At 46.6% G+C, this 24,934-nt stretch overlaps 1 protein-coding gene across 1 annotated transcript in view; it reads right to left on the minus strand.

Annotated features, from left to right (window-relative positions):
• The window catches only part of C8B (complement C8 beta chain), a 39,520-nt gene that overhangs the window by 12,768 nt on the left and 1,818 nt on the right, over positions 1–24,934 (minus strand). Inside the window, exons 2-8 of the mRNA XM_042948603.1 lie at positions 24,617–24,773; positions 14,674–14,815; positions 12,883–13,024; positions 10,163–10,295; positions 7,601–7,798; positions 3,780–4,020; positions 1,783–1,911 (exon numbers count right to left, since the gene is read on the minus strand). Coding sequence (XP_042804537.1) covers positions 1,783–1,911; positions 3,780–4,020; positions 7,601–7,798; positions 10,163–10,295; positions 12,883–13,024; positions 14,674–14,815; positions 24,617–24,773 — 1,142 coding nt within the window. The remainder of the gene's footprint in view (positions 1–1,782; positions 1,912–3,779; positions 4,021–7,600; positions 7,799–10,162; positions 10,296–12,882; positions 13,025–14,673; positions 14,816–24,616; positions 24,774–24,934) is intronic.

Raw genomic sequence — 24,934 nt, forward strand, 5'->3', positions numbered from 1 at the left:
AGAAGAATGCTCTAGCAGCAGCGACTGCACTTGCGTGAAACGGGAAATAACTCAAATTCCACAGTGGAATGGACAAAATATTATATTCATACATTAAAATACTAGGCAGCAATGGCAACTAGCTGTAGTTATACACACATGACAGTGAACGAAAACACCACCACCACCCAGAACTGAAAAGAGTATATTCCATCCATATAAAGTTCAAAAACAAGCAACACTGAGCCGTGTTGGTTAGTGATCCGCATGGTGGTAAAACTATTAAGAAAGGAAGGATGTGTTTAACACAGAAGCGAGGATGGTGTTATCTCCAAAAGGGAGGGAGGAGTTGGCAAGTGATGAGGGTCCTGCCCAATATCCCATCTAGTGACCTGTGCAAGGGATCACTTTACAAATCTCCTTTATTTCCTTTTTATTTTTTTAAGTTTATTTATTTTTGTGAGAGAGAAAGAGAGAGCGAAAGTGAGAGAATGTACACATGGGAGAGGAGCAGAGAGAGAGGGAGAGAGAGAGTCCATGCAGGTTCTGTGCTGTCAATGCAGAGCCCAATGTGGGGCTCGATCCCACAAACCATGAGATCGTGACCTGAGTCCAAATCAAGAGTCGGACGTTAACCAACTGAGCCACCAAGGTGCTCCCTATGAGTCTTCTTTAAAGAGTACCTAGGGGCACCGGGGTGGTTCAGTCGGTTAAGCGTCCGACTTCAGCTCAGGTCATGATATCACAGTTGGTGAGTTCGAGCCCCGCGTCAGGCTCTGTGCTGACAGCTCGAAGCCTGGAGCCTGCTTCAGATTCTGCGTCTGCCCCTCTCTGTGCCTCTCCCCTGCTCATGCTCTGTCTCTCTCAATAATAAACTTAAAAAACAAAATTAAAGAGCACCTGTGTTCTGTGCATGTCTCCCTTATGGGACTTATCTTCCAACCCAGCCCCACCAAAATGAGCAAATAAACAGTATCAATCACACATCAGTCAAAAGTGCAAGGGATGGTTCTAGACCAGCAGTTCATTTTGGTCGTTGTTTTATTTTGTTTTCCTTCAGGTGTTGGAACTCTTTCTCCACGTACGGTCCCCGGTGCAAGCTTAGTAAAATGGAGCCGGTGGGGACTGCTCTTTGAGGTGCAGCAGAGGCCGGGGCCCGGGGCCCTGCTAATTGGTCTCTCTTTCCTACTCTACTTGCTGGGTTGATTCCCAGCTCCCTGGAATGACCTCCAGGTTCCCTGCTCCCGGACACTTGGCTTTGATACCTGCCCCCTCCAGTCTGGTCTCCCCTGCCCTGCGGACTCTGCTACATGATTTATGGCTTTGCCTGCTTCTCCAGTCTCTACCCCGCCCATTGTCTCAGAAGGACCAGCCTCCTCACCTGCCTCCCCCGCCTTCTCCACCGGCCTCCAGCCAGGCCAGCTCCTGGCCCCCAGAGTAAATTTCCATCGTCATTTTTTTCCTGCCTTAAAAACAACCTTGCCGCTTTACTCCCTGAGTGACAATTCCAACGTGCCCTCCTTTAGGAAGCCGGTCCTGATTCTCCAAACTGGGTTTGGTGCCATTGCTCCTTTAATTGTTTGCCTACTTCATGTGAGCGCCACGAGGGTGGGAACACAATTTCATTCACTTTTGTATGCCCAGCACATAGTGGGAGCTAGGTAAGTTTTTATTGAGTGAATTATGATTTTAATTGAAATTCCTTAGAATATCCAGTCTTTAGCTTGAAGAAAGATTCGGTTTGGGGGGATGCTAAGAAGGGAAAGATAATGAGCACAGATTTCACATGCCCCTGCCACTTACCTTTTATTTCCCTCAGAATACCCTGGCATGTGCCCACGGACACACCCAGACTGACGTAGACCACCTCGATGGCACCACCGATTTTGAAATCATTCTTGGCACAGGCTTGGACGTCCTTAAGGGAGTAATCTGAAGGAAGCAAGAAAAGAGGCCCATGACCTAAACGTAATTCACCCTGTCACCTTTTCCTGTCATCGATTCCAGAAGCCTTGCCCTTCCTGGATGTCATGTCGCGTGACTCAGGTTCAAATCAACGGGTGGCCAGCCTGATGACCAACAACGCAGGCAGCCATGACATCAGGGGGGAGGCCTCATGAGAGGGCGACAGAACCTTCCCCTTTCAGGGTCCTCAAAGGCTCTGAGGGTCTTTGCTGCCCTCTCGAGAGTGGAAGTGCTCAGAGTTGTTTTCTGAGCCTCTAGGGGTCGATCCAGTAAGTACAGTTTGCTGTAGTGTGTCCTCCTTCCCCTGACCCACTCTTCTTTAATCTTTGCTGGAGTAGAGAGGGCAAGTTCATTAATTAATTGAGGTGATATATTTAAAGTGTCTGGTCTAGGACCTAGCAAAGAGAAGGGGCCGATTTCTCTTATTTCTTCTTCATTTTTGCCTCATTCCCCACTTGTTTCTCCCTAATTCTCCCCAACGCAAGCTCTCCTCCTAGGCTTGCTCAAACTTGGATGTGACTTGGTCAGCACCTTCCGCGGTACATTGAGGCCAGGCAAGGAGAGGAGAGCAGTCCTGACTACGGAGTTCTCCAGTGGTGTTAAGTGTATATCCGTTTTCCCTCCAAGCATGTTCCTGGAAATATGAATTTCGTGATAACATCTCTTGTAATTTTTGCAGTAGTAAGTATTATAAGAAAAGGTGCTTCCGTGGTCAAGTAAGTGTGACCAGCGTTGTATCAGAGGAGGTGGACAGGTCATTTTATGGCAGTAGCCTCGTGGGGTGCTAAAAGTGGGATCCATTATATGTTTCCCCAGTTTGTTTGATAACAGAATCCTTTTGCAGGAAGCAGTTTGAGGAAATAAGAAAAGTGCTCTGGAAACCAGTGGTATGGAGGAAGGTATCCTTGGCCTTAGTGAGAATGAAGCCACACCGGCATAAATTTATACACATTACAGACCACGTATCCTCTTGCAAGTGCAGTGGCCTTATAACCAAGCCCTGGGTCCTCCACTGTGAACGGTGTGGCCCAGGGCAGGTCACCTAACGTGGCAAGTGCCAGAACCCTGGACTGGGAAGCAGGAATCACACCTTAGGCCTGCAGATGGTTACAAGTGGTAAGTCCTGTAATTACATCCACAGGGAGAAGAGATTGCCAAGGGGCATCGGGAGTTGGATGTTGGTTAGGTGGCTGTGGTAACAATCTGCAATCCTGCTACTTAAAATGGGGTTTACGGATCAGCAGCAATGACGTCATGTCAAAGCTTGTGCAGAATCTTGGGTTTCGCCTCAAAGTTACTGAGGGGACTTGCTAATCAACGAGAAGGAAAAAAATATAGTCAAGGTTGACTCCTAGGTTCTTGGCTTGAGCCACTGGTTGGATGGTGAAACCATTCTGAGATGTGGATGACTGTGGAGGACACAAATTTGGGAAAGGAAAGCAAAAGCTGACTTTTGGGACATGGTAAGGTTGTGATGTTTGTTGGGCATCCAAACGGTGATGTCAAGGGGACATTCTGATGAGAGCTCTTGGGTGCTGGGAAGAGATCCAGGGGGAAACATACACTGGGAGTTCTCCACATATCGAAGACATTTAAAGCCATGAGACTGGATGCTGTTGTCTAGAGGAAATAGTTGTAGAAAAGAGGACTGCCCAGACAGAGGGCTGGGCGGAGGAGGACCCACTAACAGGTCACAAAAAGGAGAGATCTGCAAATGACACTACAGCCAGGGAGGGAGAAGGGAACTAGGAGCAAAGCCCGTAACTCTCCTCCCACCACCTCACAGAGCTCGTGTGTGCCCCGGCAGGAGAGCCAGAGTCCCCTGGGCAGCGTACCTGCTCTCTCCATGGCCTCTTTGTTCATAATGAGTGTGTATTCGTAAATGCCCCCCAGCACGGCCTCTGTGATGTAGTGGGTCCCGAAATCACGGAAGAGATCTCTGTACTCCCCGTAACTGTACTCCAGGGGCAGCAGCTTGACTCTCTGAAGGAGTTCGTAATGGAGCATGAGGCTTCTGGGCTTCAGCTTGTAATGTGCTACTTCAAGGTCAGAGCGCGCGTGCAGAAATGTGCTTTTCTAAATGAAATACCAACATGGGAAAAGCAGACCTTTAAAGTTAGGAATCTGGAACAAGAGGATGAACTTTACAAATACCATCCGATGTTCCTGGCCTGGGGTCGTCACTCTTATGATTCCTTTAGGATACTTGGGGGAAGACGGTCTCTTTGACAAGCTTTCATTTCTCATAAATATTCCGATGTCCTTTCAGCTTGGGAGAGTTTGCTCTTAACTCACCTCCTTATGGCGGCAAAGAAGGAACGAGAAGGGTAGGTGGCCAGGAACAGAGATGGCAGGGAGCAGCAGGAGCACTCTGGGACCACTCTGGTGGGATACAGGGTCTGCCTGCCTGCAAAGGCAGCCTCTTTGTTTGGGCTTTTTAAATTCCAAAGAAAGGCCGCTCAAGAAAGAGTGAAAGTGATGCCTTAGGAAGGCTAGGCATTACAGTGCATGGCAAGAGTCAGCCAGCTACAAGCCTGCACGCCACATCAGGTGCCTGGTGTTATAAATAGAGCTTTTTTTTAGGAGGCAGCCACGCCCTGTCATTTGTGCGCTGTCCATAGCTGCTGTCACCCTACCACAGCAAAGCTGAGTAGCTGTGACAGAGACCCTATGGTCCTACAAGGCCTAAAGTACTTACTATCTTGCCATTTACAGAAAAAGTTTGGTGACCCCTGGTGTGGGGGATAGGCTGAGAGATGGCGATGGGAGGTGATGTGCAAACATCCTGATGTGCAAGAATAATCTGAGGTGAGAGTTTCCTATCCTTACTCTCACCTCATTCTAGTTCTGCCCCAAAGACTCATGACTCTCCCTTCCAAGCTAAGCAGTGCTCTGTTCACGACTTTTCTAAATGCTGTAAGTTTCTTTTCCTGCTCGGGTTTGGATAAAACCTTCCCGCTCATCTCCCTCTGTTCTCTAGCCTGCCGTCAATGTTCCAATCAGAGCTGGCGTCTTAAAACCCTGATGGTATTACAGACATGCCTTGTTTTATGGCACTTCACGGATACCGTGATTTTTAGAAATTGAACGTTTGTGGCAACCCTACGTTGAGCAAGTCGACTGGCACCATTTTCCAATAGCATTGGCTCACTTTGTGTGCCTGTGCCCCATTCTGGTAATTCTGGCAATACTTCAACTTTTGCATTGCTATTATATTTGTTATGGTGATCAGTGATTATACCCTGCCGAAATCTCACATGATGGTCAGCATTTTTAGTAACAAAGTATTTTTAATTAAGGTATGTACATTGTTATTTTAGACATAATGCTACTGCACGCTTAATAGACTATAGTGTAAACATAACTTTTGTATGCACAGGGAAACCAAAAAATTCATAGGACTCACTTTATTGTGAATTCACTTTATCGTAGTGTTCTTGAGCTAAACCTGCGATATCTCTGAGGGATGCCTCTATCATAATGCCCCTCTGGGCTTAAAACAAAAGCCTGCATTGGCTCTCTATTGTCTCCTGAATAAAATCTATTCCCTTACGGTGAATATAAGAACTCACGCCCTGTCCCCTGGTAGTGAAGCGTTCCTCCCCATACCTTACCACTTTCTGCCCCCCCCACACCACACTCCAGCCCTAATCCAACTTCTCACTGTTTGCCAAATCTATTCTTTTCATAATACAATTTTGCACATGCTGTTCCTTTTGCCTTAAATGCTCTTCTCTCCCTTTTCGGCTCGACACGCGTCGACTAATATTTTAATACTCCTTAGCTGTTGCTGCCTATGTGACACCATCCCTGAATTTCCCAGACACACACACACCATTTTCCAGGACTGCATTGCACTTTGCTTATATTTCCTTTATAGCACAAACCAGGCTGCATTACAACTGATATAAAAAAATTAAGAATTAGTTGACTGCATACACGTTTGCCTCTCCTCCTAGACTGTGAGCTCGAAGGCAAGAATCAGGTTGTATTTGTCTCTGTACCCTAAGCCTACTATAGTGCCCAGAACACTGTAAGCATGCTATCACTGGATATTTGAGTCAGGGAGGCAGGGAGGGAGGGGCTAAGCAGGAGAAAGGGAAGGAGTAAACAGATGGCATTTTCTCTTTTCTTCATTTTCTCCCCAACAAAGTATGATCCTTTTCATTAATACCACCCTTCATCACTGTATTTCAGTCTTAACCACCTACTAGGTGCCATTCTAAGTCTAAAGATGGAAGAAACAGCCTCTGCCTCCAAGTTGCTCAGAGCCTAGAAGGAAAAACCAAGACAGTAACAGACCCATTAGCATTTACTACTCATTTTCTCCTGGTTGGTATTTCAGCAGCAGAGCCCTTTCTGAGCCCCTCACCACTTTCTCCTCCTATGAATCATTAGAGACGACCTGGTCTCCAGGTTCCACTCAGATTAATTTTCTAACACATTTCACCCAAGTTGAAAACGCTTAGTGGCTGGAGAATAAAATGCACCTTCCTTGCTCGGGAACTCAAGGTTCCTCAAGGCTGCCTGTCACCTGCTTCTCCAACATCATATCCCAATACTTCCCAGTCCAATTACTCCTCTTCTACCAACTCACGGGCTTTGACCTTCATCTTACAGGCCAGGGGGAACAGGCGGCATGATTAGATTAGTATCATGGAAACGTCTTTCTGGCAGCACATAAATCTCAGGGGCAAGTTGGGAGACAGGAGACCCCTAAGGCGGGGGCCACGCAGGAGGTGCAAGGGTCCGGGCTACTTAAGATGTAATCAGAGTTAGATTAAGAAATATTGGAATGTGACACTGAAGGATCTGGTGGCCAAAAAATGTGGAGATGAGAAGAGAGCGAAACAGGATTCTGAAATGCTTAGGTTGGAAAACCAGAAGGAAACAAATGCTATTTAGCACAGAAAATGTAGGAGGAAGAGCCTGCTTGGAGTGTCAGCGAGGCATCCAGGTAATGATGCCCATAAGAGTGTGCTGTGCAGGACAAAGTGTAACAGAAAGGTCAGAAGCAATAATGAAGGTGTGTGGCTTGCCCTGGTGGCGGGGTGGGGTGGGGGCAGTGGTGGGGGGGTGGGGAGGGAGAATGAACAGAGGTCAACTGGGGTAGCTGAAGGGTAAGAAGAGAAGATGGCCACAAATTAAATAAAGAACAGGTGGGGAGATTAGACCCCAGAAAGGAAAGTGATGAGGAGCAGAAAGCAAGTGGGAGGAACAGGTGCATGATGGTGTGGCCGACTCCAGCAGAGGCCCCAAGCCATCCGACAAGAAGGGTCTTGGGTGACATCCTGGAGGGGGAACTTCAGCTGAATGTTTAGGACAGAAGTTAGATCGCTAGAGGCTGAAACGTCTCCAGAGTGGATATGGTCTGGAAAAGCTACCTGCTCAAGTTTAAGGAAAACCACAAGATAAAGTTCATTGGAAAATGAGAGAATGTAAACATAAAAGAAGAAAATAATGATATGCCACACTGCCCGGTCTTTCTAAAAAGTCAGTTCAAGGAAGACCACCCTGTTTTCTGGTGAACAGATTTTCAGGACCACGGAAATACAGGCTGGTTGCTAGGCCTAGCAGTAGTGGGGAATACAGACACAGCTGGGCATGAAAATCGAAATGGATGCATGGGAACTGAAGGCCAGCAAAGGGTACTTACGGTGTGAGAGAATCGTTTGATTCTGCGAATAAAATGTTTGCCGTTAGCACTCGCGCTGCTAATGCCAACTTCAAATATTCCAGGTATTTTAAAACCAAAGCCGGAACTAGACATGCTTTTTCCTCTCTCCGTGATGCTACGTTCAAAATCTGAGTACGACTCATATTCTGTCAGCACAAATTCATATTTGCCTTGGGTCTAAGGGAAGAAAAAAGAAAAGGTTTCTTACTTGCTTTGACTCACCTCAGTTCCGTACAAGTCAACAGGTACCCACTGAACTCTTAACATGTGCTGGGCTCTCAACTAGAGCCTCTGGATACAGGAACCTCAGAGCCAACTGTGTGCCCAGCCCCAGGGCTCCTAATCCAGTAGGAGAGTCAGACTGTGGGTGATACTCAGAGGTGAGTGCGTGATTTGGGTTTCAACTGGCAGAAATGCAGGAGGGCGTTCTGGACTGGGGACTCGGCTTAGGCAAAGTCACACGGGTGGAAAAGAACAGGATGTACTCTACGAAGTAAAAGGATTCTAGGGTAGCTGACCACGAAGACGCAACAGTGAGGGGAAGGGACAGGGGTCGTGAGGGAATGTGCTGTCATCAAAACACTGAGGTTTCTGTATTACTTGGTCCAAAATTTGGACTCAATCCAAGATGAGCCAACATGGATGTAGCTGAGCCTCCAGAAGATCATTTTGGGACAGCACGGTGGTTGGACTGGAAGGGCTGAATCTGGAGTCAGAGAGACAGGCTGGTGAGAAGGTTGTAAGGGGAGAGCAGCTGACAGCTGATGAGGTGTGGTCAAAGGCGGCGCAGTGGGGACAAAGTGACAGGGGCAGGGAAGTGCCTCCCGGAGAACTTAGAACTGTTTGCTCATAAATCAGTTCTCGTTCTGTGCCCAAGGTACTGCCTCGATGTCCTTGGAGGGACCAGTCCCAATGGTCTCTGCCCCCACATATTGGCTTCTGGTTGCCTGCAGTTCCCATAACACTAAGATGCTGAGGAAGGGAGCTGAGGTGAGTCCGACTGTGGCCTGGGGTAAGGTTGCTTGAGGTGGAACGCGCCCCTGCCATTTTCTAGTTGAGCAACCTTCGACAACAGGCTGAACCTCTGTATGCTCAATGTCTTTTTTTTAATTTAAAAAAAAAAAAAATTTTTAACGTTTATTTATTTTTGAGACAGAGAGAGACAGAGCATGAACGGGGGAGGGGCAGAGAGAGAGGGAGACACAGAATCGGAAGCAGGCTCCAGGCTCCGAGCCATCAGCCCAGAGCCCGATGCGGGGCTCGAACTCACGGACTGTGAGATGGTGACCTGAGTCGAAGTCAGACGCTTAACTGACCGAGCCACCCAGGTGCCCCTCTTTTTTTTTTTTTTAAGTTTATTTTTATTTATTTTGAGAGAGAGAGAGAGAGAGAGAGAGAGAGAGAGAGCAGGGGAGGGGGAGGGAAAGAGGGAGACAAACAGAATCCCAAGTAGGCTCTGTGCCGTCAGCCCAGCACCCGATGCAGGGCTTCAACCCACGAACTGTGAAATTATGACCTGAGCTGAGATCAAGGGTCGACGCTTAATGGACTGAGCCTCCCAGGCCCCCCTGCCTCAGTTTCTTCATGTGTCAAATAGAGACGATGTTTGTCCCTCCCATTGGACTTGTTCTGAGGATTGAGTCTGTATGGATACAACATCACACAGGGCCTGACACAGCACTCCAAAAGCACTGGCTATGCAGAGAGACTTACCATGTATGTCCTGCCAGGTCAGGGGCTATTTTAACTGGGATGGTAACTTAGCTGCTCTGAGATCCTCCCTTGAAGGTAGAGGCCCCAGGGGTGCCAGTGGGCACCGCGGGGGAGGTTGTGTTTGTCCATGGCTCATTTATTTTTATTTTTTCTTTTTTAGCCAATACGTACATGTGGAGAGAAGAAGGGGAGGAGGAGGAGGAGGAGGAGGAGGAGGAGGAGAAGGTCGTAACCTAACCCTTGGAACTGCATAATTAATGACAGAGAACAAACTATGGGTTGACAGAGGGAGGTGGGGGGGGGGGATGGGCTAGATGGGTGATGGGTATTGAGTGCATTTGTTGGGATGAGCACTGGGTGTCACATGTAAGTGATGAATCAATGAATTCTACAATATTGCAGTGTATATTAACTAACTAAAATTTAGATTAAAAATAATAAAAAATGTGGGGTGTCTGGGTGGCTCAGCCGGGTAAGCATCTGACTCCGGCTCAGGTCATGATCTCATGGTCCATGGGTTCGAGCCCTACATTGGGCTCTGCGCTGACAGCTCAGAGCCTGGAGCCTGCTTTGGATTCTGTGTCTCCTTCTCTCTCTGCCCCTCCCCTGCCTGCTCATGCTCTGTCTCTCTCTCTCTCTCTCTTAAAAATAAATAAACATTAAAAAAATTAAAAAAAAAAAAACAAAAAACTGAAGCTCGAAGAGAAAACAGCAATACATCCAAGCTGATGCAGCGGCTCACAGGGTTGGGCCTCAACTCTGTGCTAGCTGGCTCCTTAGTGTGCGTTCCCCCCGTTGCCCTGCAGTGGCTTCCTGCCTGCCACATACCTGTGGGGTGTAGCTTTCCACATTGTATGGCTTCCTAAATCTCGTGTTCAGTATGTAATGGGGGGAGCATCCACCGGCGTAATACCTGTGATCAAGGACGGGGCCCTCGAAGCTGTTTGTGAACAGATTGATCCTGCAGGGAAGGCATGGACAGGGGGAAGAGGTTAGGGTGATCAGTTTACGTTAGCTCAGCTGGCAGACCCTAATGAGTGGAACCGAAGCTCCTGGGTACAGTGTCCAAGAACCTGAGTATCTGGTCCAAACCAGCTTTTCAGCTTCCTGTGTGGCCCTTCTGGACCACAATCATATACCTAGTCCCAGCCACTGGGAGATGCTTGTTCCTCTTCCAATCCACTCTGCTCCTTCTCTGTTGGGTCAGTGCTGTTCCCTGTACCCAGAATGCCATTCCAGCCACTCACTGTTGTATCTCTTTTTTCCTTATCTTCTTTGTGGGAAGCCTTCACTATCATTTGCCATGCTAAGCTAGAGGCCCTTCTAAGACCCCTTGCTTGCCCCTCAAGTAGCTACTGTTCTCTATTTTCACAGTTACCTTACGAGAATGGTTTAGCAAAATAGATAAGAAAACAGACTCTGGAGTCAGATGCCTGGGGTCAAATCCCTGCTCTGCCATTTACTAGTAATGTGATCTCAGGCAAGCCAGCTTGCCTCTCTGTACCTTGGTCTCTGCATCTGTAAGATGGGGACAAGGAAAATTTATTCTTTTTTTTTTTTTTTTTTTTTTTTATAAAGTGAAGTGAACCCCTTAACATGGTGTGGTTCTTTTTTTTATTTATTTTATTTTATTTTTTTTATTTTTGAGACATAGAGAGACAGAGCATGAATAGGGGAGGGGCAGAGAGAGAGGGAGACACAGAATCCGAAACAGGCTCCAGGCTCTGAGCTGTCAGCACAGAGCCCGACGCGGGGCTCGAACTCACGGACTGTGAGATCATGACCTGAGCCGAAGTCGGACGCTTAACCGACTGAGCCACCCAGGCACCCCCAAGGAAAATTTATTCTTAATTTCTGTATGATCTCCATCACGAGACACCAAATAATTGTCATTTGCTGAGACAGACTATGTTTAGACTATGTCTAGAAACAGAGCAGGGTGTGACTCCACATACGGATCACCTTCTATAGCATCCCCCCGCCCCCCAATCCCTGGGCAGTAGATATTACTGTGTGTAGTTAGAAGGGATGAAAATCAGTGTGTAGCCTTATTTCTCCCTGCCTCCTAAGGCAGGCTTCCGTTCCTGACCAGCTCTGACGACTACTGAAAGCTCTTTTCTTGTTGAAAGGAGCTCTGTGTTCTCTCAGCCTCTGTGCACTGGCCTCAGTTCTGTTCCTAACAGAATTGTCATAGGCTCTCTTTGCTGTGACAGAGGTCCACGCATCATAAGAACGCCTAAGTGTTTATTTTCTTTAACCAACGCAATGTGGTGCTCACTTTGCGGAGGCGACTATTCTTATCGATTTACACGTATTGGCTCATGTAATCCTTAAGAAGATTAATCCTTGAGATTGCTATCATGGTGATGATGTCCACTTTACGGAGCAGGGAAGTAAGGCACAGAGGGTAACTGACCTGCCCGAGGTCTCACTGCCAGCCTGCGTCCTTCCCCCACACAAGCTGCCGCCTACTGGCTTGTCCTCAATAATCATATTAGCTTATTTGATCCTCACAGAACTTGAGAGAAAGTTATTATTCACTGCTTGCTACAGATGACAAAACTGAAGCCCCACATAGATACGTGCCTCACCGGAGGTCCCACGACCAGCGAGCTGTCATTCTGTCCCCTCCTACAGGGTCCAGTCTGGCCCTACTGCTGGCTTGCAATGCCTACTCGGTCACCCTCTTAGCCCTGTGACCCCTAGGAACTCTCTTAACTTTTGCAGACCTCAGTTTCCTTATTGAGGAGGCGGGGACTATAATAACCAGCTTATAAAGTGGTGCTGAGAGCAAGTCTTCCTCGCGTGAGAAGTCTCTTTCCTTAATGACAACCTTTGGGGAGCGAGATTTGATTTTTTGTGTGTGTGTTTTTTTTTTAATTTTTTTTAACGTTTATTTATTTTTGAGACAGAGAGAGACAGAGCATGAACAGGGGAGGGTCAGAGAGAGGGAGACACAGAATCTGAAGCAGGCTCCAGGCTCTGAGCTGTCAGCACAGAGCCCGACGCGGGGCTCGAACTCACGGACCGTGAGATCATGACCCGGGCTGAAGTCGGACGCATAACCGACCGAGCCACCCAGGCGCCCTCAGAAACCCACTTTTTCACTAACTACTTAGGAGCCTACCCTCTGGGCCAGGCCCTATGCTGGGGCCTAAAGCTAGAGAAGCAGCTAAACCTCCCCCGCAAGTTGTCAGTAGGATTCAGAGGTAATGCCGAGAAAGCACGGAGAACAGTCACACGGCAGGTGCTGAGTAAACATGCACCCCCAGCCCTGCTATGAGGCCCGTGTGGTCTCCGAGCACAGCTCCGTCTCTAGTGTTCCTGACCCAGCCCTCCGCACGGCCCGTGTCTAGCCACAGGACATGTCCCTGGAGCTCCCCGGAGCTGTGTTCAGAGAGTAGCTACAAGCATCCACTTACGTTACGTCTTTTTTTTTGGAAAAGAAGAAAGGAGCCACTGTGTTAATATCAGCTCCCTTCCTCTCCTCCAGAATTTCACTGAATTCTGTGCTGTCCCATCTACACAACAGAAGGACAGTAACTCACCCACTGGCCAGACGGCCAATTGCCCAGTACTGGTCCATTTCATGCTGACATTTTTTATAAATCCTCCTACAGTTGGCTTCATCTGACTGGTCTCCACAGTCGTTGTCCCCGTTGCAGAGAAGCCTGCGGTTTACACACCTCCCTGGAAGGAGAAAGGGTGTTACCCTTAGGCACGTGGCTGCCGAGAGGGAAACGACGGGGATGAGCACCTACTACGTGCCAGATATTTGGCTGGGCCTTTATCTGGTGTAAACACTTTATTCCCCCAAAGAGGCCAGTGTTGTATTTCTGAACCCACTTTGAGGGGAGGTTATTAAGGGTGGGGAAAAGGGAAGTGTCTATGTGGCCGGGGTCGAAGTGGCCAGACCGGAGGCAAATCTATACTTCTCTCCCTGAGGCTGGTGAGGAGAGGTGGGTTTGGTGGGTCCTATGGGTAGCACTAGCTGTGTGACCTTCCACGGGCTACCTAACCTGCCTCGATCTTCTTGTCTCTAAAACAGGGAAGTCATCTCCCCTTCCCTTCCAGGGCTGTTGGCACTTTTGCTTCCTTTGAATGCTTTCCCCTCTGACTTGACTCCCTTTCTTGTTTGCATATTCTTAGGGGTTAAGCCTATAAGACAGGTGACCCTGTTTCCTTAGAGATGTCTGATCATTTTTAACCAATATCAAAAGCAGAAGAATTCAATTTGGTCTTCAAATGTTTCTTACAAGGCACTTAAACTAAAGCCTGCCTGAATGACCATTATGGTTCTGGTCGGAATCATGGAACACTGGCCATAATGAGTCCATGGACACACTATAAAAGTCTTTCAGATTTATTAGACAGAATTCTTGCATTTGCAATAAGCCCTGGAAATCGCTCTGAAAATCTCTAACCCGTTCTTGAAAAATCCTGAAGCACGCCTGGTCCACATGGGTACAGGGAACGTAGAGAGGTTGCAATTCCCATCTAGATCATCTTGGGTCAAAATACTCTTACGTTTGCTGGGGAAGTGGCGAAATAGAGAGACATGTGCTTGCTTGAATTAACTAGATGTGAGTTGAAAAGACAAGTGTTTACTTAGTTCTGCAGTAGATGAGTATTGTACGCTCCTCCCTTCGTTCCTTTAATCAAAACTTTTTACTGACTCTCATGCATTAGGGGTTCCACTATACTTGGTTATGCAGAAATGCAAACGTCAAGAGCTACTTCTGCAAACATTTTTCAGAGGTAAGTGGTCTAAACACCCGATGGAACGGCTGTAGGCTTTCCATGTTGTCCTCAGCCCCAGGCCTCTGAGAGAGCCAGCAGGGCTCAGAGTCTGCAAAGAGCTTTCATTCCCACTGTGTCACCTGATGCTTCTCGTATGCTTGTAAGGTATTAACGTCACTTCCGATTTTCTGTTAAGAGAACCGACATGCAGAAAGGCTAAGTGACTTCTCCTAGGTCACAAAGTCAAAATAAGACCTGGCTCGAGGTTTCTGATCCCAGCACATGTACGTGTTTTTGTTGTCCTTAATGCCTGTGAATGTGATTTGCATTTCCAAATTTCTAACTGCCGCTTTTCTACTTGGCTGCTGCGTGATCTTGGGCAAGTAACTTCACCAAGTCTTAATTTGTCAATTTGTAAAATGGGGATAATATTGATGCCTATTTTATAGGGCTGTTTTTGTGAAATAATACACGGGAAGAGAGGACAAGGAGGGCTCCCGGCCTGACCCATGACCCTGACCTTGAGCAGCAGGTAATGGCCAATGCCCCCATCACCCCGTTTGCTAGATATCCCCTCCCACTCCTGCATCCCTTTATACCTGTCTGTGCACACACAAAGCCTTCACATTGCACTTGACTTCTGCATGGTCTGCTGGTAACACAGTCTTCAACTTCCTTGTCAGAGAAGTTACATGGTTCCCCATTGAACTGAGAGGGCCGGAGCAAGTAGGCATGTCTGTACTGTGGCAGAGAGGAGGAAGGTGAACCAAGGGCGGAGCCTCAGGGACCTCGGGAACTGAGGGATATACACTGAAGGGTCCATGTTGCAAGTGCCTGTTTGCTCGACTATTTCAACTAGACTCTGAGCTCTCTGAGGGCAGAGACCTGGCCTTTGATCTCTGCAGCTGCCGCGATCAATAAAGATTTGCTGAATGTGGGAAAAGCTCGGGCTTCAGAGTCAAAAGGTATTAAGTAGACTGATGTGGCCAGTTCAGTAACACAACACCACAATCTCTCAGCTTGATTACTCCAATGGGTTGATTCAATTATTCTCATTTACTCACTATCTTATAAATCAAAAAGCAAGCACATTGGAGACACATCTGACTCTGATACTTTCTAGTTACGTGATGTTGGCAAGTTACTTAACCTCTGTGATCTCAATTTGGTAACCTATGAAATAGGGGTAATGAATTAACCTAAATGTACGGTTATGGAGTTTCAACTATATAGAGGATCTAAATATGAAATCTCATGTTGTCCGGTACCTAGTAGGCACACAATTTCTTGTACTTATTTTTCTTTATTGTTATCACTTTTAAATTCCCGTTGGTTGACATATAGTGGTATTTTTCTTTATTTTTAATCTTTACCAGGCAATATTTCTCTATCTCTAACTTCCTATTCGTTTATTCCAGAAATATTGGATTTCCAAAACACTGAGCCACTCGATGTTGAACAAGGTCGGTATTGATGCTTGCTTGGTTCTTTTTTAATCGAAGTACAGGTGACACAGTGTTACATTAGTTTAGGGTGCACAACACGGTGATTCCACAGCTCTGTACATTATGCTGTGCTCACCGCAAGTGCACCATACTACAAGATGACAATACCATTGACTATATTCCCCAGGCTGTACCTCCATCCCCATGACTTATTCACTCCATAAGGGCTTGCTTGTGTGTTTCTAATCATAATCGTGCCCTCTGGCCTGCCCTCAAGGAGGTCGCTGCAGATGGTGGGGGTGGTGATGGTGAGCGCCAGGCAGGGACAACGCAGTGTGATGGCCACCATATTGAGGAAGGGCACAGTGCTCTGTGAATTGATAGAGGCCTCACTGATACAAACTTGGGAGCCAGTAAGTGACAAGCGAGCTGAGGTTCCAAAGGTGAAACGAGGTGTCAGGCAAACAGGAAGAGGCGGCGTGAGGAGGGCAGAGAAGAGTAATCTGTGGGGAGAAAGTTACTCTACCAAACCTGAGAGACTAGCAAGAGCGTGCCTTGTTCCAGAAAACAAAAAGATGTTCATCTTGGCCAGAGAGAAGAATACAGGAGGGCGGTGGCCAGAGCTGGAGGGAAACATAGCCAGGGGCAAGTAAGGGAGGGCTCCCCAGGTCTCAGGTTAGATTTAGTATTTTACTATGAGGCAATGAGAAACAATTATAGGGGGGAAAGTGATCCCATCTGGGTGGCTTCCAAACACTAGTTGTAGGCAAGAGTTTGGTGCGACAAAATCATACAAGCCAGGGCAGCAGGCCCTTTGCAGAATGACATGTTAACCAACCATAGTTATTATTTGTATGGCATCTGGACACCCCTCCCCACCTCTTCCTGCCAAAAAAAAAAAAATACAGACAACCATTCACCCATGCTCCTTTGCATGGGACCCCAGAGGGTCTTTTGTCCTGGAAGGCAGAGACTGGCAGGACAGGGATGAGGTCTGCAAAGAAGATTGTTAGAAGACCAGCCCCAGGCACCAAAGACAAAATGGGATTGAGGGGTGTGGAAATGATGGGTGAGAGGCATCTCAAAATTCCGGTTGAAAGGTTTTGATAACCCTGCAGCCAGTGACCCTGCAGAGAGTGATGATGTCCACTGAGGGCCAGTGCGTAACAAACTCTGAGTGAAGAGTGCTGGCTGGCTGGCTGGCTCATGCTGAGTCTTCCTGGTTTATGCTGCAGATGAAACAATTGTACAGATAATTGGATCAATGCTGATAATTTCAGCAATAAAGCTCACTTTGGGAACTGAATGATCCTGCTTGGCTCTCCACAAAGATCCAGTTAACTGTGTAAATGTCCTGGGTCCACTTTTACAGCCTCGTTAGGGTCTTAGCCCGTGGCTGCTTTGATATCCTGAGGAGCTGGGGAAATGGCAACCCTTTTCTTTTTTCTCTCACGTCCCTTTTCTTCTCACAGGGTTCTCACACAACCCTTTTCTTTTCTCTTTTCTCTCAGCTCTCTGTTCTCAGAGCTGGGATCCCGTGTCAGCCCTCGTATGACAGGGGAACCTGAAGCACAAATACGGCAGGGACTATGGTGGTTTTTGTTTGTTTATTTGTTCGTTCGTTCGTTTGTTTGTGGGACAACACTAGACAAGAAGCCAGCAGCCCAAATTCAAGGCCTTTATCTGCTGCTAGGTGAACCTGACAAACCGCCTGCTCTGAGTCTCTGTTTACCTATTTGCCTAACAGAAAGTGCAACTGCTCCCTTCCCTTCCTTATGGAGGTGCCAGAAAATATCACACGATCAAACAATACCTATTTATGGCGCTCTTGTTATGTTCCAGAAATTGGCCTACATTGTAGGTACAGAATTGAATAAACCTTCAACAACTTACCACTTGATGGAAAGGTAAGTAATTAAGGAAAAATGACAGGAAGGACAGGGAGCTATTACAGGTGTTGGAAGGTTGGCTATCTAATAGCACATAGGGCTGAGAAGTCAACGAAGGGCTCCAAAGAGGTAGCCTGTAGGCAGAGTTTCAAATAATGAGTAGGTGTTCGCCAGCAATGCAAGTGGGAAAGGTCACTCCAGCCTCAGAAAGCAGCATGAATAAAGGCAGAGAGAGAGTGTGAAATGGTCAGAGAGAGACAAGTGTTCTGTGGGCCAGAGTGGGGGATGCCTTATGGAGATGTCGGCCAGGTCAACGTCATGGGGGCCTTGAAGACCGTGAGTCTGGATCTGATCTCAAGAGCCATGTGTAGACTTTGAACGGGTTTCAGGCTGGGAAAAGACAGGCCACGCTTGCATTTTCAATAGCTCCCCTGGTTGTACCATGAAGATGGACTGAAAGAGCAAGTTTGGAAGCAGGAAGTCTGATTAGGAAGCTATTAACCTGAGCAAGGATAAGTATGCTAGGCAAGTAGCTGGAAGGTTGAAGAAAGGATCTACTACGTGGAAACACTGAGGAACAGACTTCATCAAGTGAGCCAATGTTCAATGAGATCCTACTATTTGCCAGGCACTGTCAGCAGTGCCTTCACCACTCTTGCTGAGAGTTAGGGCTTCTGGAAGCTTAGAGCTCCCCCAAGGCCAGAGTACTTACCCTTTTCTTCTGACAGGGATCACACGTGGTCCAGGAGGACCAGCTGGAAAGTTCACAATCAATAGGCATCAGTGAGACATCCACACTCCGTGTGTGTCTGCTCTTGGCGAGGCTCTCGTTGACTGCACTTGACTCAAGAGACTGTGGCCTTTCACCTCTAAATGGCCATCATGAGAGAACAGAATCAAGTGTCAAAAAAGAATTAAGTATGCATGCAACCACCTACCCATCCGTTCAATATATATATATATATATATATATATATATATATATATATATATATATATTTGCTCATTTGCGTGAGGCTATTAGTTTATCATTCAAGTATAGGTTAATTCATCCGGCAAACAGTTATCGAACACCCATAAGTGCCTTCCATTTTGGCCAGCTATCGTCGAAAGAGTACCGAACTCAAGAGCAGAAGACAGTCCATCGGCACCTGGGGGATCTGACTTGCCTTTTCGACCTGTGTGAGTTCCACTTTTCTCATCCATGTAATGGGAGAATCATGCCTCCCTCCCAAGGCTATTCCTGGGATTCACTGAGAAAGTACACGTGAGAGTACTTTATAAACGCTAAACTGCTACAGATAAGCAGGGAATATAACCACAGCTAGATGTACGACTTGAAGCAATTCCTTCCTCACCGGGGGCCTCTGTGTTACGCCCAGGGAAAGGAGAGGTTTGGACTAGATGGTCTTTAAGGCACTCTCCCATGTTAAGAGTCCATGAAACATTTGCTGAGAACGAACAACATTCAGGGTACTGTGCTACAGGGGATACAGGGAAATATAAAACATAGGTTCTGCCTTCTGGAGCTCACGTCTATCTTAGAACAGGAGAAGAGAAACATGTCTCATATCTTAGCTCTTTGGGACTCATCCACTAGGCAAGGTTTGTAAGCACGCAGGCTCCAGGGCCAGAGTTTGCCTTAGGACGTCACTGTAGTGTGGAGGCTGGGCCAGGGTGAGGAGAGCCTGGAGGTGGGACAAGCAGGCAGGAGGCTCATGCAGTAGCATCAATGAGTGATGTGAACTTGAACCATGGCAATGTCTAGGGGAGAACACATGGCGGGGGGCGGGGGGCAGGTATACGAGATGTTGCTCCAGTGGAACGGATAGAAAATGAGAGGAAGAGGTTAGACAGGAAGGGGTTCAGGTTGATGCTTAGTTCTAGTTTGCGTGTGTGCGTGAGTGGGGGACACAGGAGAAAAAGAGCTTGTTGGAGAGGATGTGGGCGGGCATGCTGAGTCCCAGGAGCTCACGGAACACCCATGTAGAGTATTCAGCAACTAGTTCCTAAGTGGGTTTGGTACTCCGAAGAGAGATTTTTGCTAGAGATACAGAGCTGATCCTGAGAAGCTATGGGAAAGCATAAGACTGTTATTGAGAGGAGAAGCAGGCCAGACAGAAGTCCTTGAGGGACAGCAACACCACCAGCAGTCCAAGAGAGAATGGTGCCCTGCCAGTCCAGAGCAGACAGAGAATATAAGGGGATGTAGGTGAGGGCAGGGTGGGTGGGTGGAAGGGGCAGACAGTGTCACATCTATAGAGCTGTCAAACAACATGAACTATGTGTAGAAAGTAAGGTGACGCTTTTTGTGGAGTTCCTGGCATTCAGTGGGATATTCAGTAAAAGAGTGGATAAACAAACGTGGTATTGAATCTGTCTAGGCCTCCAGTTAACTCCGTGTGTAACATGACGGGTGAGGGGGGTGGGAGGGAGGGGAGAGTAGGTGATGGGTATTGAAGAGGGCATCTTTTGGGATGAGCACTGGGTGTTGTATGGAAACCAATTTGACAATAAATTTCATATATTAAAAAAATAAATAATAAATAAATTAAAAAAATCAAAAAACAAAACAAAACAAACAAACAAAAAAAACCATGACGGGTGCATTTAGATTTTACCCTTCCTCCACCGGCGAGAACATAATCTTGCAACCTGTGTTCCTTTTCAAGGCAAAAGAGATGAGAAAGAAAAACAAAGATTTTCTGAGCACCCAGGACATGTCAAGCTCCGTGTGAGGTGTTTTACCTGGGCCATCTCCTTGAATCCTCACGGCAATGTGAGAGGACATTGCCTCTTGGGCAGATGAGGGAAATGACTGAAAGTCACGTAGCTGGTATGCAGTGGTCCTGGGGGTCTGAGCTGAGGTCTGTTGGACTCTAATGCCTCTTTATCCATTTCCCCCATGCTGCCTGGAAGGGTGCCAGGAACAGCATCCACTCTACCAGTGCCCTCTGTCTCTATGCAAGGTCTCTTTCATCTCTGTGTCCAAGATTGAGTCATTAGGGAGAGCATCACACAGTTTCCACTGTCTCAAATACATAGTACATCACTCCAGACAAGGGCATTAACAATACATTCTCACTTGGCAAAAGTCCTAAAACGAGGATAATATTAACTACAGTGAAATCCATCTCCAAAACCGCCCCAGAGACCAGCAAAAATCAATTGCCTAGTAAAGTTGGATCTTTAAGGAAAGGTCAAAGACTCTCCTGGAAACCACAGGTGGATACTTTTAAAATGGTTACTTGAGGCAGGATGCTGCACCCCAGGAGCGGGGCTCAGAATGTGTTCTTATATCTACTAATTTGCTGGGGTTTGACAAAACAATATTGTCTGTGACTCGGCTTCTCCTAAGTATATATTTGACAGCTCGGCAGGGTACCCTCTTCCTGTTTCAACTAAGAAACGGTTACATTGTGTTTTTAGCAACCATCAAGGCAATTCTGGGCACAGTTGAGACTGAGTGGATGGGTAATGTACAAGCACTGTATTAAGAGTCACAATTATTTTCTTCTCTTAGATTTGAAAGCCTGTTAATAGGCGAGATGATCGTTTACAGAAGGAACTTGGTAAAAAGTAGTTATAGCCACCAGGTCTCTCATTTTTGCACCCCATTTTCATTATGGAGGTGGCAGTATAATGAAGTAATCAGCTGAATAAATAGTATGTTTGTAAATTACATCAGTTAGGATGTGTGTGGTTTATTAGTACTACAAAATGCAAATTGGAAAGAAAGGCTGGCATTAAATTGCATCTTTAAATCCTGGCCTCTGTGTAGGGATACAGCACATTCATTTCATGCCCACGGATTTTTACAGAAACAGACCAGATGGACCTTTTGACCAACTGAAATGACTCTGTCATTCAAAATCCTCTCTATGTTTTTAAACATGCCCGGAGAAGTACAGAAAGTAAAATAATAAACACTCATGTAGTCATAACCCATGATTGGCAATTATTAACATTTTGGTATATTTCCTTCAATTTTTTTTTTTAATAGAAAATAACCCTATACATTACACATCTGCATTGGATACCAGCCCCAGATACATTCCCCTCTCCTCCTTCTCAGAGGGAACTATTGTCGGGGATTTACATGTATCCCTTGAGCCCTTTAAATATTTTTACATATTATATACGCACAACATATAACATTGTATCTGTGTGCTTTACTCATACTATACATATTATTGTGCAACTTGCTTTTGTCAATCGATGCTCTACTTCTGAGCCCTCTCCATGTTGATTCATAAAGAGATCTAGTTCATTTCTTTACCTCTGATGTCCCATCAGAGGACATAAGTTGCATTCAATGTTTTCTTTTTCTTTTTGAAAGACATTCATATTTTCCCAATGTTTTGCCATTGCAAAGAACACTACAATAAATATGCTTCTACAAGTCCTTGTAACATATCCCTCTACATAAGGAATGGCAAGGATGTGCCTTTCCTTGAGGTGTACAGAATGCAATTGCCAACATCAGGATATATTTCACTGGGTTCCTGTCTCCTACTCTCTTTCTAACAGGAGTTTCTGATCAAAATAAAGATGGATCCATCGAGGAAGGCAGGATTAGGTCAGCAGTAAATTGCAAGCCATCAACTTAGAGATGGGGTGTGTCAATATATTTTGGCTTTCTGTAGAAATGCCCTGACACAACAACTCTCTGTCACACACAATTTGTTAGGCAGCTACATTCCCTTTGCAAATAGCATCCTTCCTCTTTGCTGGAAGAGGCAGCTTCTGGGTGGCAGATTTTCAATTTCTCCTCTCTCTGTCATTTGCTGTTGTAGACATGAAATTTAAAGCAACATCTCAAGGCAACAAATGTGTGGCCCAGAGATAGAGAAATGACATGGGGGCCCAGCACGTCAGATACACAATGCAGCTGGAGAGGGGATAATGCATTTGAGAGGTAGGATAGTACAGGGATACAAAGGAGCTCTGGAACCAGAAAAAAAACAAAACAAAACAAAACAAAACAAAACAAAAAACAATTGGATTTGAATCCATATTCTGTTACATAGTAAGTGAGTAGCTTTGTGACATTTACCTTATCTACCAATCTTAGTTTCCCTCTCTGTAACACCGTAAGCAATAAAACTTACCTCCAATAGCTGTGAGGGCTTAGAGCTAATGCATCCAAGTGGCTGGCACAGAGCAGCGATAAATAAACAATAGGTCTTAGGACGATGTGATTATTTCATCTGACATGATTATAAGAACTAAACAAAAACCTTTCTTGCGAGCTAACATGAGGGAGGTCTCAGTTTCTCCTGTGCCAGAACTGAAGGCTGTTCATCCACTTCAAGTATGGAACTCAAATACCTGCTGTGTTCAGGACCGCCCACTGGAACTCACGGGTAGAGGCCAGAACACCAAACCTGGTGGGGGTTTGAGACTGACAACATGAGTGAGTCTCTTCTCCTCTCTGAGGACCCTTTTGCTTTTCTAACATAGTGTGAATAAGAGATAATATCCATCTCATGGCATGGCTGGAGGATTAAACAAGACACTCTACTTATCTACCACGCCTACCTCCACTTTCCATGTCTGAGTGAACTTCCAAATATATAAATATGATCGTGCTGCTCCTTGGCTTAGAACCCTGCAATGGCTCCCCATTGCTAGAGGGTAAGGTTCAAGGTCCTTAGCTCCCACCCTAGTACTCCTCCACTCCACCCACTCTGATCCTGCTGACTCCCACTTGATCTCGTCTTTGCTAGTGCCTCGCCTTGGCCCGTGCTCGAGGCCTCCTGAAATAGACTTGAAGCTTCAGGAACAAGCCAGGCTTCTCGTATTTCCATGCCTTTGTCTATGATGCTTCCTTTGCCTTGAACACTCCCCACCCCCTGGGCCATTTGGCGAACATCTATTCTTATATAAAGATTCAGCTCAAATACCATCCTTTTCAAGAAGACTTTCCAGACTTACTGAATGCCCAGTAGAGCTGGTCACTCCCTCTCTTGCTTCTCACCTGTCCCTGTATCATCTCTTGCAACTGTACCTAGAGTGTGTGCCCACATGGTGGCTTTTTCCATGAGAACACAAGCTCTCTGTGTCTTACTCATCTCTGTATCCTTAGAGCCTGACAAGGGGTCTTGCAAAGGGGTCACTCCTATTTGCAGGGGGTCGGGTTGCTATGAGCCCCTTCAACCTCCATTCCAGACACATATCCCTGGGTCTTTAACCCTTTTCTGTGTATACATAGTACATGCATATAAGGCAGGCCTTGGCAGCTTGGTTCTTCGTGGGGCCAAGTTGAGATTCTTGATAATCATAATAGCTATTATTTGTTGAGTGCCCAATGGGTAGTGAACCTCTCCGTTCTGGTCTTAGGGGTGGTGCCCAGTGGCAGCTGAGTGGTGGGAAGAGGTGAGACCGGGGGTTTGTGTCCAATGGGCACTGGTACTCCTCACATTAAGTGGGAGGTTGTGCTCAGACAGCATTTATGGAATCAACAAAAGGAATGGCACAAACAGCCCTTCTTCCCACAGGGAAGGCCTGCTCACAAGGAGGCCTGGGATACCTGAGCATTTCAGCATCATGGAAGGGCTTCTCACGTACCAGGAGGATCTCCTAATTGCCAAGTCACTGGCACATCTTTCACTGGAGCCCACGTTTGAGCTTTCACTAAGATATTTTCTTTAGCCTGCCTTGTATCCTATTAACAATACCAAAAATAATGAAGTAAATCAGTTAGAACTTAACTGCTGGGAACATACAGGAGTGTGTGTGTGTGTGTGTGTGTGTGTGTGAGAGAGAGAGAGAGAGAGAGAGAGAGAGACAGAGAGAGAGAGAGAGGGAACCTGAGAACCCACAGAATTTGGGTTGATGAGCAGGTAGAGTGGGTCCCACTCAGACATTAAAGTCACTGATGTGAATTGGCTCTTTTTTCCATACATGACAGGCCTTCTTTTGCGCAAAGAAGCTTTGTTCAGAACACAGAACAAGTATCCTATTCTCAGCGTGACAAAATACATTTAAACATGTCAGTTTCTCAGGGGAACTTGTGTTGAAGTCAGACGCTTGGTTCCATAATAATCTGAAGACAGTTGTTGATATTATTTTATCAAATGCATGCAAATTGCTCGAGGAGATGCTCCTTATTCAATAGATGCACGACAAAGAGGCGGTCAGCATTTTGTGGCTTCGTACTCCCTGTCACATTATTGACTGGCGAATCACTTGTCACCATCACTTACCTGGAGCCGGGCAAACTGAGGCAGCCGAGGGCAGCAGAGAGAAGAATCAGTTCTGATGGTGTCCTCCGAGCCCACGGCACCGATATCTTCATTGTCTCTACGTGATGGAGCTTCAGCTGAGGCTCCGAGGTCCATGAAAAGTCTGCACAGGGAGCTTCTGTCCCCACAGGACAAACAGTTCAGCAAAGTAAACAGAAAGCCAGTGGTGCCTGGAAACCCCTTAGACTTTGCACGGACAGAACCGTGCCTATGACCCCAGACACCAATGAGAACGTGGAAAACTGTGCAGCACACGACACAGACTATCCAGGGAAGCAG

Source organism: Panthera leo, chromosome C1, assembly GCF_018350215.1.
Source record: "Panthera leo isolate Ple1 chromosome C1, P.leo_Ple1_pat1.1, whole genome shotgun sequence".
Lineage (NCBI taxonomy): Eukaryota > Metazoa > Chordata > Mammalia > Carnivora > Felidae > Panthera > Panthera leo.